General features: G+C 35.3%; 1 protein-coding gene across 1 annotated transcript; it reads right to left on the bottom strand.

The window, feature by feature from the left end:
• Positions 1-1,199: 1,199 nt before the first annotated feature.
• On the bottom strand, positions 1,200-2,872 carry LOC126810383 (uncharacterized). Its single transcript, XM_050535418.2, has one exon. It carries the CDS (start codon positions 2,806-2,808, stop codon positions 1,828-1,830), a length of 981 nt encoding a protein of 326 aa, XP_050391375.2. The 5' UTR covers positions 2,809-2,872; the 3' UTR covers positions 1,200-1,827.
• Positions 2,873-13,794: the final 10,922 nt, after the last annotated feature.

The raw sequence follows: 13,794 nt of genomic DNA, 5'->3' as shown, positions 1-13,794 counted from the left end.
TATTCAAACAAGCAAACTAAATATTTTCATTTATTTGGATTTCTTGTTATAATTTCCTCAGCCTAGACAACAATAATGTTTAAATAGTAAAGGATTATATGATAACCAAACCAAAAAAAAAAAAAAAAAAAAAAATCGAAAATATAAATTCGTTTAATTAAAATGATACTAACACGTGTTTATTAGAAACATTTTGGCCTGTGTTTTGATGTTCCTCTTATTGCAACATTTTGGTTAGAAAATGTCGTATCCATAGTTCGATCAGGACATGGTGTAACCCAATTTTGATCAGGACAAGATGTAACCTCATTTTGATCAGGACAAGATGTAAGCTCATTTTGATCAGGACAAGATGTAACCTCATTTTGATCAAAACATGATGTAACCTAAGGTTTGATCAGGACACGGTATAAATTTATTTTGATCAGGACAAAGGTGTAACCTTATTCTGACCAGGAAAAGCTGTAACCTTATTTTGATCAGGACAAGCTGTAACCTTAATTTGATCAGGACAAGATGTAGCCTAATTTTAATTACGACAAAGTGTAACCTCAATTTTATCAGGACAAAGTGTAACCGAATTTTATCAGGACAAAGTGTAACCTAATTTTGATCAGAATAAGTTGTAAGCTTATCTTGATCAGGACAAAGTGTAATTTAATTTTTATCAGGACAAAGTGTAACCTAATTTTGATCAGAATAAGTTGTAAGCTTATCTTGATCAGGACAAAGTGTAACCTAATTTTGACCAGGACAAGTTGTAATCTTATTTTGATCAGGACCTTGTTTAACCCTAATTTGATCCCTAGTCGTAAAACATTTCCTCGATTTTTGTTCCTCATATTTTCTAAACTGTTATATTTTGCAACCAATTACATTCTCTGATGAAGCAGTTATCCTTCAGTTTCTTTCGGACAAAATCATTGCACACAATTATTATTTGAACAATCATGTGGTGACCACAGTTAATTCTTAGTTAGCTTGCGGCTAAATAAATTTTATGCAGAAATCCAACATTGCTTAACCCGACAGTAAATTCATTAACAGATATAACAAATATAACAGACCGGAGGTTACACACGTGGCCGTGGTCCGCACACGACACTCCACAAAATTTGGCAATTGTGACACCATTAAATACAAATTGGCATTAATGTGGCACAATGAAAGAAAAAACGAATTCGATATCAGTGAAAACAACTTCACATAAATTTGGTATCAGAAAACAACCTGACATAAATTAACTATCTGAGAAAACAACCAGCTATGAATTCGATATAATTGAAAACAAGCATGGGGTAAATTTGATACGACATTAATTTGATACCATGCTGAAGTTCTGGTCATTAAATTTACTTAATGCATTATTTAATGGGTTAATAGTTTACCGGACTTTCATTGTTTACAATTTTTATTTGTATTTTTTGTTTATATTTATTGTCTGAAGCAACATTATTTTAAAGAATAGATTGAAAGTTTTTTTTCCTTACCGGTACAAAAGAAATCACTAAGATTTTGTTATATTTGACAGTTAAAGACGGACTATTTGTTCTAGGCCTCATGGATTCGTCTTGGTAGGTCTCCAATAATTCACTAATTGGTCACATTAAATAAAACAGACAACTTTATAGATCACAATAATTAATGAATTTAAAAGGAGTAATATTTGTTCAAAGTCTTGTCGATTCGTCTGTGTAAACCATCAATAATATACACTTCTTGCATGTGGTGACATCTGTAATTTGACTCCTACAACATAATACTTGATTTGTAAGTTTTAAGGCGAGAAATTAAACTTGTATTTGTACACATTTGATCCACTGTGTTTTATAAGGCAACAATAGATGGGTCTGTCGTCCGCTGCCTCTTGCGGCAACAATTGGACCGAAACAAGTTCAAAACAGCTCGCTGAAAGCCTCGTAAGACAAGAATATACAAGAAGAACTTATAAACAAAGTTGATTTTAACGATCTCGTGGAATATTGGTGATAACATGACGTCTAGATCGCTCAATGATCGCCTTGTACCATCAGTAAAAGTTAATTTCATTCTAATTATTAAAGACGGAATTGAGAAAGTTAAATATAACAGACCGGAGGTTACACACGTGGCCGTGGTCCGCACACGACCCTCCACAAAATTTGGCAAATCGTTTAGATTTCTCAATCTGCCGTTTTGAGAAGCCGTAATAGGTCCTTTGTGCAAGTCATTGCCATATCGTCGTCGAAAGCGGGATGTCATGGCTAGCATGAGACATATATCCATACTTATAATCATAGCCATGGGAATTAAAACCGTGAACACGACATCAACTTTTCGTAAGTTTCTCAGATGTATCACACTTTCTGGCATGGGTCGACATCGATTCTTAATCACCATATGTGTCCATAAGATATACAGATTAGCTACCATGGAAAAAATAGCCACCACAATTATAATACACTTGGTTCTAAACAAACTACACCACAGCTTCCTGCGTCCAGATGCGAAATTTATTAAACATCGTTCAATATGTGCGAATACCAGAAACCATGTCGATAAAAAGTTAGCCAGAAACCAGGTGTATGTCGTTAGTTGGCATATTCCCGTGATGTTAAATATATCATACCAGTGATCCGATATCCAGATTATAGCCGTACTTAGTAAATAAGCCAGGTCCGATATCGATATGGCTATTAAATACTGACTGAAAGAAACACGTTTTAATTTGGTAGCTAGCAAGGCAAGTAGAATCAGGATGTTTCCTACAATTCCAGCACTTAATAACACAGGTATTCCAATCTCTGTAAATCGTCGGAATAACTCCATACGTGGTGGTCCACGGAAATGCCGTCTTTGTGGAATAAAAGTAATGTTCGAGGAGGTGTTACCGTCGTAATTCTGAGCGTCTAGAAACACTGTCTCGTTTAATCTTTCCATGTCTCCTCCGCAAAAAAAATTTAGGAAAAAAAAATTTCAACAACAATATATCCGCCGTGTAACATTTCAACTTATATTTGCGCACATGAAATCAATTGTTGTAAAGTTCTTTAAATAGAAAAAAAATCAATCAAAAAAACCCAAACCAATCCAGTTTTATACTTAATCGTTTTTTCTCCTGAAGAACATTTGTAAAAACGCCAGCTGCTGGTTAAATGTTTCCACATAAAAAAAGTCAAATGAATTTCTGATCTTGATATGGTTTAAGTCAATAGCATGTACACAGGTACATACAGTTATATACTGTTGTATAAAGTGGGCAGGAACTTTGTCTCAGATAATTATATATTTGGTTGTCATAGACCAATCACATCCACGTCGCGTGTGTATTTATCATTTATCGCGATAAACACCATGTCAATCATACGCTTATTCGGCTTAACTTTTGATGAGCATTTTTCCCATTTGATGAGAATTTGCCTTCGCGTCCGATATCTGATAAAACTCCGAACACCTAGCTTAAACTGCACGACGTTAATCCACGACTCAAGAGCTCGACTCTATTTTATCTTACTAACTTTGTCAACATTAATGAACTAAAAGCCAGAGAGAGAGAGAGAGTCGCGGTCGTTTTTTCGTCCTGGCAGATTGTTGGTTGAATCTATCGATTCACGATCAGGATAATGGCTTGTCACTCGTCGCGCGTCTTTCTCTCCTGCTCGTGGCGGATTGCTACACACACACACTGCGATGAGGTTGTAGTCAGTGCGTGAAAAGATAACACGCCCAAGAGGAAATAGGGAAAATACCGAATGCACCCTGGCCAGGTGGAAATGAACTGCATGTATAATTTAATCTGTGATATCGGTTTCAACAATATACCATAAAATGAAATGGGGTTTAACGCCCTACTGCTCTGCACCGGACTGGGCTAATGAAGACAGGCATATCGCATACAGTGCTATGAGGTATAATTTTACCCGGACAGCGGCACTACGACCTACTCTTATATCGACTAGACAGCTGTTCTTGTCAGCCCCCCCCCCCCCCCGTCCTGCACCACTGACAAGGGAGAACCACACCCGAAAATCTGGATGAATTTTCTCGGTCAATGCAGGGATCAAACACCCAACCATAAAATAAACTTTTTAGATGTTTTTCTTCTTCTAAAATTATGAATATTGACATCCGATGTTATAATAACAAAATTTGACACAATGTTTCGTCGTTAAATATATCTTTCTGTTATTTGGATTTTCATTAAAGGAAAAAGAATGAGTAAGAAGATAAATTAAATTCTGAACGGTCATCATTGATCACGCTAGTGGAGCCACGGTGTCTCACTGTGTAAAACGCCCGGGAGCCACGGTGTGTCAGTGACCACGCTGGGGAGCCACGGTGTCTCACTGTGTAAAAAGCCCGGGAGCCATGGTGGTTCAGCGAGTAGAGCACTGGCTCACTAGCCAGGAGGTATGGGGTTCGATCCCGGTGTTGGCCGAGAAAGTTCCACGGGAGTTTTCAGCGTGGTACCCCCGCCCCCCTTGCCAGTGGCGCAGGGCTGGGCAAGGAACAGCGTCTAGTCGTTCAGATAAGACGAAAAGACAAGGTCCCGTGTAGAGAGAGAGAGAAATGGGGTTTAACGTCTACTCAACACAAACTAGGTCATTTCGGGACAAACACATTGTTCAATTTTATTTCAATAATTCGCTTGCGCGTAGGCGTCTTTAGCAGTGGGAGGAAACCGGATGAGCCGGAGTAAACCCCCCTAAGGTCCCGTGTACACGTTGGATGAGTAAAAAAAAACCCTGACAGCGGTCCTCATTAGCCTCGTTGGGTTCTTTTACATTATATTTATTCTGGCTCCCTATGTTTTATTTATTCTAGCTCCCCACAGCTGTTTTATTTATTCTAGCTTCCCATAGATGTTTAATTTATTCTGGCTCCCCATAGCAGTTTTATTTATTCAGGTTCCATATAGCTGTTTAAATTAGTCTAGCTCCACATAGCTGTTTTATTTATTCTGGCTCCACATAGCTGTTTTATTTATTCTAGCTCCCCATAGCTGTTTTATTTATTCTGGCTCCCCATAGCTGTTTCATTTATTCTAGCTCCCCATAGCTGTTGTATTTATTCTAGATAATCCACCACACTCAGTGAGTTAGTTGCCCCGTTTAATCTCGGTTTTGGTCTTAGCTGGGTTCCCTGGAGAAATATCCTCATGGCGTCCCCCTTTTGTGTGTGTGTGTGTGTGTGTGTGTGAGAGAGAGAGGGAGAGAGAGAGAGAGAGAGAGAGAGAGAGAGATCTTGGTTTGTTCCTGGCAGATTGTTGGTTGATTCTATCGATGCAGTCGTGCAGAACGAACAGCGTGACAAGAAACACTGTCAACACGAGGAAGAGTAGACATGACCAAGCCAACTAGCGTGTAACCGATAAACCCCATTTCATTTCATTTCTTTATAGCTTTGTGACCAGCTTTTATGTATTAAAATCATCTAGGTTAATTCGTGACTATACAATATGGATGGCGTACGTGTATATTAACTGTACAATATGGATGACCAATTCTATATGTAAAGTAAACAAAGACCACTCTAATTTATTAATACATCGTTCATGTGTTAAAATATTTATAATAGGGAAATATACTGATTATATTAAATATGACAATACCATTAGTAATCAAATAACACGCTAGTTACCGACTACCGACCGCTAGAGATAATATAATTAAAACAAATAATAATGTTTTTATACTAAAATCATCGATGTAGGTTAACGTCCTATGTTCCTGCATCATTCTGGCGTGAAATGTCGTTTAACGTCCTATGTTCCTGCATCATTCTGGCGTGAAATGTCGTTTAACGTCCTATGTTCCTGCATCATTCTGGCGTGAAATGTCGTTTAACGTCCTATTTTCTTACACCATTCTGGCGTGAAATGTCGTTTAACGTCCTATATTCCTGCACCAGTCTAGCGTGAAATGTCGTTTCACGTCCTATATTCCTCCACCATTCTGACGTGAAATGTAGTTTAAGGTCCTATATTCCTGCACTATTCTGGGTTGAATGAGAATTGTCTTTGTGAATGATGGTATGTTAAAATTATGTGATCCGGGCCATTGGCAATATTATCTTTATTCCAAATATATCTATGTATAGCAATAGATCTAACAGCGGTAGCCCTAATCAGCGTTTGTTAATGTATAATTTTAAGTTAGGAGAGGACGACGGCTGTCCTAAGTTAAAATTGTCCCTAAAATAAGTTAACTTTAACTTAAATTATATTTTAGTGGATTTTATCTAAAATGCTTAAAATCGTTTTGTGAAACTTATCTATCTTAGGTTAAGTTGGGATGAAATTTGGGCTTTGATGTGGAGGTGTAGCCTACACTGTAGGTGGGGTGGGGTGGATGGTCGGGTGGTTAGCACGTACGTGCTATATCATTATCTCTGTCAATGAGCCAACTAGCGGGGTTTCAATTCCCCGGTTATACGTAACAAGGAGTAAGGTCGCCTTTCCATCTCGTGAGTTTTCTCCGGGTCCCCCGGATTCCCCCCCCCCGCTGGCTAAAGACACCCTTCGTGCAAGCGAATTATTGAAATAAAATTGAATCATTGAACCATATGTTAGTCCCGAAATGACCTAGTTTGTGTCGAGTGGACGTTAACCCAATTTCTCTCTCCCTCTCTAGAAAGAGCAAGCATACCCTGCCTCATGTACAATATCTATCAATACTATACATCTAGACTAAGTGGTATCACATGTTCTAGAAAGAGTAAGCATATCCGTCGTTCACGCGAAATAACCCTTGACAGTTGGAATTCGAAATAACATTAGGTCGTAGCGCCGGTGTCTGGGCACAATTTGACCTCATAGCACACTCTATGGATGCATGCATTAGGCCACTGGGTGCAGAACAGTAGGACGTTAAACCTCATTTCATTTCTATGTGCAATCTCTGTCACTACCTAACTTTCTATCTTGTCGATATTCAATTTCCGTTTTAAGCGACTCTTTGGCTTTGAAGAAGAAATAAAGAGACGATCTGACCTGCCTGCTATTCAACCCAGACATCACCGACTGTTCTAGATACAGTAGGTTTTCTTAAATTATACAACCGTAATCATCGAGGGAACTATCACGTTTATAACAATATATAGCAAGCAGTAGCCGCGAGGTTGTAACAAGCTGCTATTTCTGTTACGGTATGTAAAAACAGTTGATCAGTTCTACTTATTAATTAATCTTACTAGACACAGTTCCATGAGGAGTTAAGGATTCGTGCCCGGATTCCTCTATTGTTCTCGACCTTTTTAATTATTGATTATTTCTTCAATTTCCTTGTAATAGTTAGAGGCCATGTAAGCTGTAAGATAAGACACTAAACAATTTATCCATGCGTGTTTCATAATTTAAATAATTAAAATCGAAAAAATTGGAAATAGATATAATAAAACTGAAAAAAAGTCAAAGAAATTAATCTGAAGATAAGGATCCAATCCGTGTAATATAGAGGTGATCTCTACATCGTCTGAGTATAAATTGGTCAGTACCGGCCACCCAGTCCACGGAAATATAATAAAATCCAGTCGTACTCTCAAAATGGCTGAAGTATTATGTTGACGAAACATTTAACATTATATCAGTCTATTCTACAAGAAATTTTACCTATCCCCAGATAAAAATCTAAATTACCAAATAAATACATTAATATCCCCTAATACTTCAGCCATCAATATCCCCCAATACTTCAACCATCAATATCCCCCAATCAATATCCCCCAATACTTCACCAATCAATATCCCCCAATACTTCACTCATCAATATCCCCCAATACTTCACCCATCAATACCTCTCAAGTTCACCCATCAATACTCGCTAATACTTCACCCATCAATGCTCCCCAATACGTCCCCTAGTTTATGTCGAGTGGACGTTAAACCCCATTTCTCTCTCTCTCTCTCTCTTTTTAAAACCAGGATATTTGTTGATATCATGTTTTTTTTTAAAAATTAAATTATCAATTTGACTACATGTAGGCTAGAATCCATGAAGAATTAGATATTGGGAATAACGACCAGCGGCTACAGGTTATAGATTAACGCACATCAAATGTCTAGGTTCCGAAAGCGAATCAGACAGAAACAATAATTGTGTGGTAAGTTGATTTTTTTTCAAATTATTTTTTTAATGATTACTGACATTACATATAGTTGGAAGGACAAATAGTAAATTATTCACGTGTGACATTGACCAAATCTCTAGCTGTATACACACAAAAAGAAAATACCAACGTCTGTTAACATCTCCAGAAGAGACAAAAACGGTTGTTCATTGAAGCTAATTGAGTTGAACCATTGAAACTAATCGAGTTGAACCTTTGAAACTAATCGAGTTACTTAGCGGAATTCCATTCAATTATTTATTGAGTTCATTCATGTTATTATGGTAAAGTATTTTTAGTGTCGCCAAGGTAGAATTACGTCGATTCATATTATATTAAACTAGTGTCTCTAAAGTATATTTTTTTTCAGATTGATGTCTTCCCCAATGGCCTGTGTTATGTCATTCATGCAAATATTTCAAATCTCAAATCATGCTATGAGGGAATTATTTTCTTCCTTAAAACGAATGTTATTATGTTACAAAGTTTCATGTAATCCTTAGAGGAAATGTCGATTTCAACGCGTCTAAACCACGTTTATTGGATATTTAAGAGGGATTATCACTATAACCCACAGAATAAATATAATTCATTTTCATTTATTTCTAACTTAACTTTGTTAGAGTCCTTTAAAGTTAAATAAAGTGGTCGTGTAGACCCCCACCCCACCCCCGCCATTATATCAATACACTGCATATCTAATTGATAGTTCTATACCAACCGACTGACAAGCACACCAACTACAGCGTTAATATATCTTTAACACTGTGACATTGTGGTTATTTGCACGTATTGAGTTGTGAATGTACGAAGAGTTCCGACAGATGTGTGATTTACCTATACTATTCTGCACCAATCGGCCTAATCAAGGTAGGCATACGTCATAAAAATCTTGGCCGTTCCCGTCTACTGTTCACACATTATCTTCGTCCCACCGCAGAGATCTGATCGTTTTAAAGAAGTTCCTGGTATACTTTCGTGAATGCTACTCTGTTCTAATACGATGTTCATATGTTCTATTACAATGTTCATATGTTCTATTACAATGTTCATATGTTCTATTACAATGTTCATATGTTCTATTACAATGTTATGATATTCTATTACAATGTTATGATATTCTATTACAATGTTATGATATTCTATTACAATGTTATGATATTCTATTACAATGTTATGATATTCTAGTGCGATTTTACGATTTGCTAGTACAATATTCTTGTACAGTTTTATGATATTCGATGTTCTTGTACAGTTTTACGATATTCGATGTTCTTGTACAGTTTTACGATATTCGATGTTCTTGTACAATGTTACGATATTCGATGTTCTTGTACAATGTTACGATATTCGATGTTCTTGTACAATGTTACGATATTCGATGTTCTTGTACAATGTTACGATATTCGATGTTCTTGTACAATGTTACGATATTCGATGTTCTTGTACAATGTTACGATATTCGATGTTCTTGTACAATGTTACGATATTCGATGTTCTTGTACAATGTTACGATATTCGATGTTCTTGTACAATGTTACGATATTCGATGTTCTTGTACAATGTTACGATATTCGATGTTCTTGTACAATGGTACGATATTCGATGTTCTTGTACAATGGTACGATATTCGATGTTCTTGTACAATGGTACGATATTCGATGTTCTTGTACAATGGTACGATATTCGATGTTCTTGTACAATGGTACGATATTCGATGTTCTTGTACAATGGTACGATATTCGATGTTCTTGTACAATGGTACGATATTCGATGTTCTTGTACAATGGTACGATATTCGATGTTCTTGTACAATGGTACGATATTCGATGTTCTTGTACAATGGTACGATATTCGATGTTCTTGTACAATGGTACGATATTCGATGTTCTTGTACAATGGTACGATATTCGATGTTCTTGTACAATGGTACGATATTCGATGTTCTTGTACAATGGTACGATATTCGATGTTCTTGTACAATGGTACGATATTCGATGTTCTTGTACAATGGTACGATATTCGATGTTCTTGTACAATGGTACGATATTCGATGTTCTTGTACAATGGTACGATATTCGATGTTCTTGTACAATGGTACGATATTCGATGTTCTTGTACAATGTTACGATATTCGATGTTCTTGTACAATGTTACGATATTCGATGTTCTTGTACAATGTTACGATATTCGATGTTCTTGTACAATGTTACGATATTCGATGTTCTTGTACAATGTTACGATATTCGATGTTCTTGTACAATGTTACGATATTCGATGTTCTTGTACAATGTTACGATATTCGATGTTCTTGTACAATGTTACGATATTCGATGTTCTTGTACAATGTTACGATATTCGATGTTCTTGTACAATGTTACGATATTCGATGTTCTTGTACAATGTTACGATATTCGATGTTCTTGTACAATGTTACGATATTCGATGTTCTTGTACAATGTTACGATATTCGATGTTCTTGTACAATGTTACGATATTCGATGTTCTTGTACAATGTTACGATATTCGATGTTCTTGTACAATGTTACGATATTCGATGTTCTTGTACAATGTTACGATATTCGATGTTCTTGTACAATGTTACGATATTCGATGTTCTTGTACAATGTTACGATATTCGATGTTCTTGTACAATGTTACGATATTCGATGTTCTTGTACAATGTTACGATATTCGATGTTCTTGTACAATGTTACGATATTCGATGTTCTTGTACAATGTTACGATATTCGATGTTCTTGTACAATGTTACGATATTCGATGTTCTTGTACAATGTTACAATATTCGATGTTCTTGTACAATGTTACAATATTCGATGTTCTTGTACAATGTTACAATATTCGATGTTCTTGTACAATGTTACAATATTCGATGTTCTTGTACAATGTTACAATATTCGATGTTCTTGTACAATGTTACAATATTCGATGTTCTTGTACAATGTTACAATATTCGATGTTCTTGTACAATGTTACAATATTCGATGTTCTTGTACAATGTTACAATATTCGATGTTCTTGTACAATGTTACAATATTCGATGTTCTTGTACAATGTTACAATATTCGATGTTCTTGTACAATGTTACAATATTCGATGTTCTTGTACAATGTTACAATATTCGATGTTCTTGTACAATGTTACAATATTCGATGTTCTTGTACAATGTTACAATATTCGATGTTCTTGTACAATGTTACAATATTCGATGTTCTTGTACAATGTTACAATATTCGATGTTCTTGTACAATGTTACAATATTCGATGTTCTTGTACAATGTTACAATATTCGATGTTCTTGTACAATGTTACAATATTCGATGTTCTTGTACAATGTTACAATATTCGATGTTCTTGTACAATGTTACAATATTCGATGTTCTTGTACAATGTTACAATATTCGATGTTCTTGTACAATGTTACAATATTCGATGTTCTTGTACAATGTTACAATATTCGATGTTCTTGTACAATGTTACAATATTCGATGTTCTTGTACAATGTTACAATATTCGATGTTCTTGTACAATGTTACAATATTCGATGTTCTTGTACAATGTTACAATATTCGATGTTCTAGTACAATGTTACAATATTCGATGTTCTAGTACAATGTTACAATATTCGATGTTCTAGTACAATGTTACAATATTCGATGTTCTAGTACAATGTTACAATATTCGATGTTCTAGTACAATGTTACAATATTCGATGTTCTAGTACAATGTTACAATATTCGATGTTCTAGTACAATGTTACAATATTCGATGTTCTAGTACAATGTTACAATATTCGATGTTCTAATACAATGTTACAATATTCGATGTTCTAATACAATGTTACAATATTCGATGTTCTAATACAATGTTACAATATTCGATGTTCTAATACAATGTTACAATATTCGATGTTCTAATACAATGTTACAATATTCGATGTTCTAATACAATGTTACAATATTCGATGTTCTAATACAATGTTACAATATTCGATATTATTGTACAATGTTACGATATTCGATATTCTTGTACAATGTTACAATATTCGATGGCCCTGAAGATCTAATGCTGTAATATTTATGCATTTAAAACGAAATGACGACATACTCGATGTTCTAATACAATGTTACAATATTCGATGTTCTAATACAATGTTACAATATTCGATGTTCTAGTACAATGTTACAATATTCGATGTTCTAGTACAATGTTACAATATTCGATGTTCTAGTACAATGTTACAATATTCGATGTTCTAGTACAATGTTACAATATTCGATGTTCTAATACAATGTTACAATATTCGATATTATTGTACAATGTTACGATATTCGATATTCTTGTACAATGTTACGATATTCGATATTCTTGTACAATGTTACAATATTCGATGGCCCTGAAGATCTAATGCTGTAATATTTATGCATTTAAAACGAAATGACGACATACAACATAGAGTTATTCAATTAACTCAGCAAAAATTGTTTTTCAGTGATAAAATCACCAGAACAATCACAATATGTTGACGTATTACCAACTTAATATTGTGGTATCTATCGCGCTATTGACCCCTATACGCTTCCATATAAATGTACGGTAGTTTGGTCATATGTTAACGAAAAGAGAAAATCAGAAAGAAAACGGCATATATTTGACATTGTGTAATACGACATTGGTTGGAAGAAAGATGGGCGTCTATGTAGAAGCGAATAAGGGTCAATACCATGATAAATACCGCGATATTGGGATGCTGCAATGATTTTACCCATTTTTGCCGATTTAATTTTATAAACCCGCTGTGTTGTATGTCGCCATTTCGGTTTATATGCCCACATTTACTTTGCGATATTGCTATTCTGAAGTTTTGTAGACATTCTTTTTATTATGTCTTAATGTCGGCATATACTACGGCGAAATGAAATATTTTGGCAATACTTTAGAATAGAAAATATATCAGCGCATACGAAACAAAACATGGTGCGTTGATTCAATTAACGGAGAAAAAATTGTATTTTCAGCATTCTGCACTGACTGGGATACGAAAACGGACATACTCCATGCAGTGTGCTATGGGGAAAATTTTAACCGGACAGCAGCACTACGGCCTACTCTTATATCCAATTCCAACTGTCAATGGTTCTTTTACGCGCACACCAATGTGTACACGGGACCTCGTTTTTTCGTCTCATCCGAACAACTATAGATTATTGTTTATAGATATTGTAGATCAGATGACAATAGAACGGATTGATTATGTTCCGTTATAAACAATAGATACATTTATCTCTCATTTTATCTCTCATCAATCTGATGAAAATACAGATCTATATTTCGTTTCGTTTTTTTATACGTTCGATGGCCTACACTTGTGTAGTAAGACAAGTAAAACGAAATTTTGAACTATAAAAAACGAAACGAAATAGGATCTGTGTTTTTATCAGATTGATCATAATTTCCATTTTCTGGTTTTCATTGAATTTTTTTTCATTCCCTGATATGTGTTCTATTTAAACCGATGGTGTATTTACTTGGAGTTTTATCACATTACCTGAATGTCAACAAAGTACGTTCTAAAACCGTTAATGGACAATGGATAAGAAGGAATACTTCTAGTACGAATTTACTATGATCTAATAATATGGGATAACAATGATTTACAACTACTAATGGTCCGACGATTATATGGAT

Source organism: Patella vulgata, chromosome 2 (genome assembly GCF_932274485.2).
Source record: "Patella vulgata chromosome 2, xgPatVulg1.2, whole genome shotgun sequence".
NCBI classification, from domain to species: domain Eukaryota; kingdom Metazoa; phylum Mollusca; class Gastropoda; family Patellidae; genus Patella; species Patella vulgata.
This window is presented reverse-complemented; position numbering and strand designations above follow the sequence as displayed.